We start from the raw sequence: 786 nt of genomic DNA on the forward strand, positions 1-786 counted from the left end.
GGTCCCGCTTCGGCGAGGACCTGATCGACGCGCTCAACATGCTGGTCCTTCTGCTGCCGGGGACGCCCGTCACCTACTACGGGGAGGAGATCGGTGAGGACACTGGGCTCTGTTGCTTCCTGTGAGAGCGTGTGTATGTCTTAGGTGCAAACGCAGACATATAACGCATGTACTTACTATATAAACAAGTTAAATTCTCTGTTTTTTAGTATACTGTATGCATACCTAGTAGGATAAAACGTGTAAGATAATACTCATACCTCTTCACGCCCCCTTAAAATACAATCATAGATTACACTAATAAATTACAACTACCCCCTTAGGGATGTTGAACACCTTCATATCGTGGGAAGACACCCAGGATCCCCAGGCATGTAACCACGGTCTTGACGGATACGAAGACTACAGCAGGGACCCCGAGAGGACGCCGATGCAGTGGGACAATTCGACTTTGGCCGGTCTGTCTATTCTTTTGTTTCCATCTTAAATTTCCGTCTTTTTTGTGTGTGTTCTTTTCCTTTCGAAAAGGTAAATCTTTTTTCGTCTTTTTATGTTACCTTTTGATTTAGAGTTGTTGTTGTTTTTTTGTATGTTTATTACTTTCTTTTCGAAAGGGGAAGTCAAGCTTTAGAAATATCATTCTGCACAATATTTATGCTGCAAAGATGCAAAACAACTTTTTTTTCAGTTGCTTTGCCTTACATGTGGAATGTTGCTCCCAATATACCTAAGAATGCTATTTGGCTTTTCAAAATCTTCTAGGAATAAGGTCGTCTGGATATGAAT

At 41.7% G+C, this 786-nt stretch overlaps 1 protein-coding gene across 1 annotated transcript in view; it reads left to right on the plus strand.

The window, feature by feature from the left end:
- Positions 1–786, plus strand: part of LOC119593032 (maltase A3-like) — a gene marked incomplete in the record, with an annotated part of 10545 nt that overhangs the window by 8175 nt on the left and 1584 nt on the right. Inside the window, 2 exon segments of the mRNA XM_037941928.1 lie at positions 1–93; positions 324–458. Of these exon segments, the coding sequence (XP_037797856.1) occupies positions 1–93; positions 324–458 (228 nt within the window).

Source organism: Penaeus monodon, chromosome 31 (genome assembly GCF_015228065.2).
Source record: "Penaeus monodon isolate SGIC_2016 chromosome 31, NSTDA_Pmon_1, whole genome shotgun sequence".
Lineage (NCBI taxonomy): Eukaryota > Metazoa > Arthropoda > Malacostraca > Decapoda > Penaeidae > Penaeus > Penaeus monodon.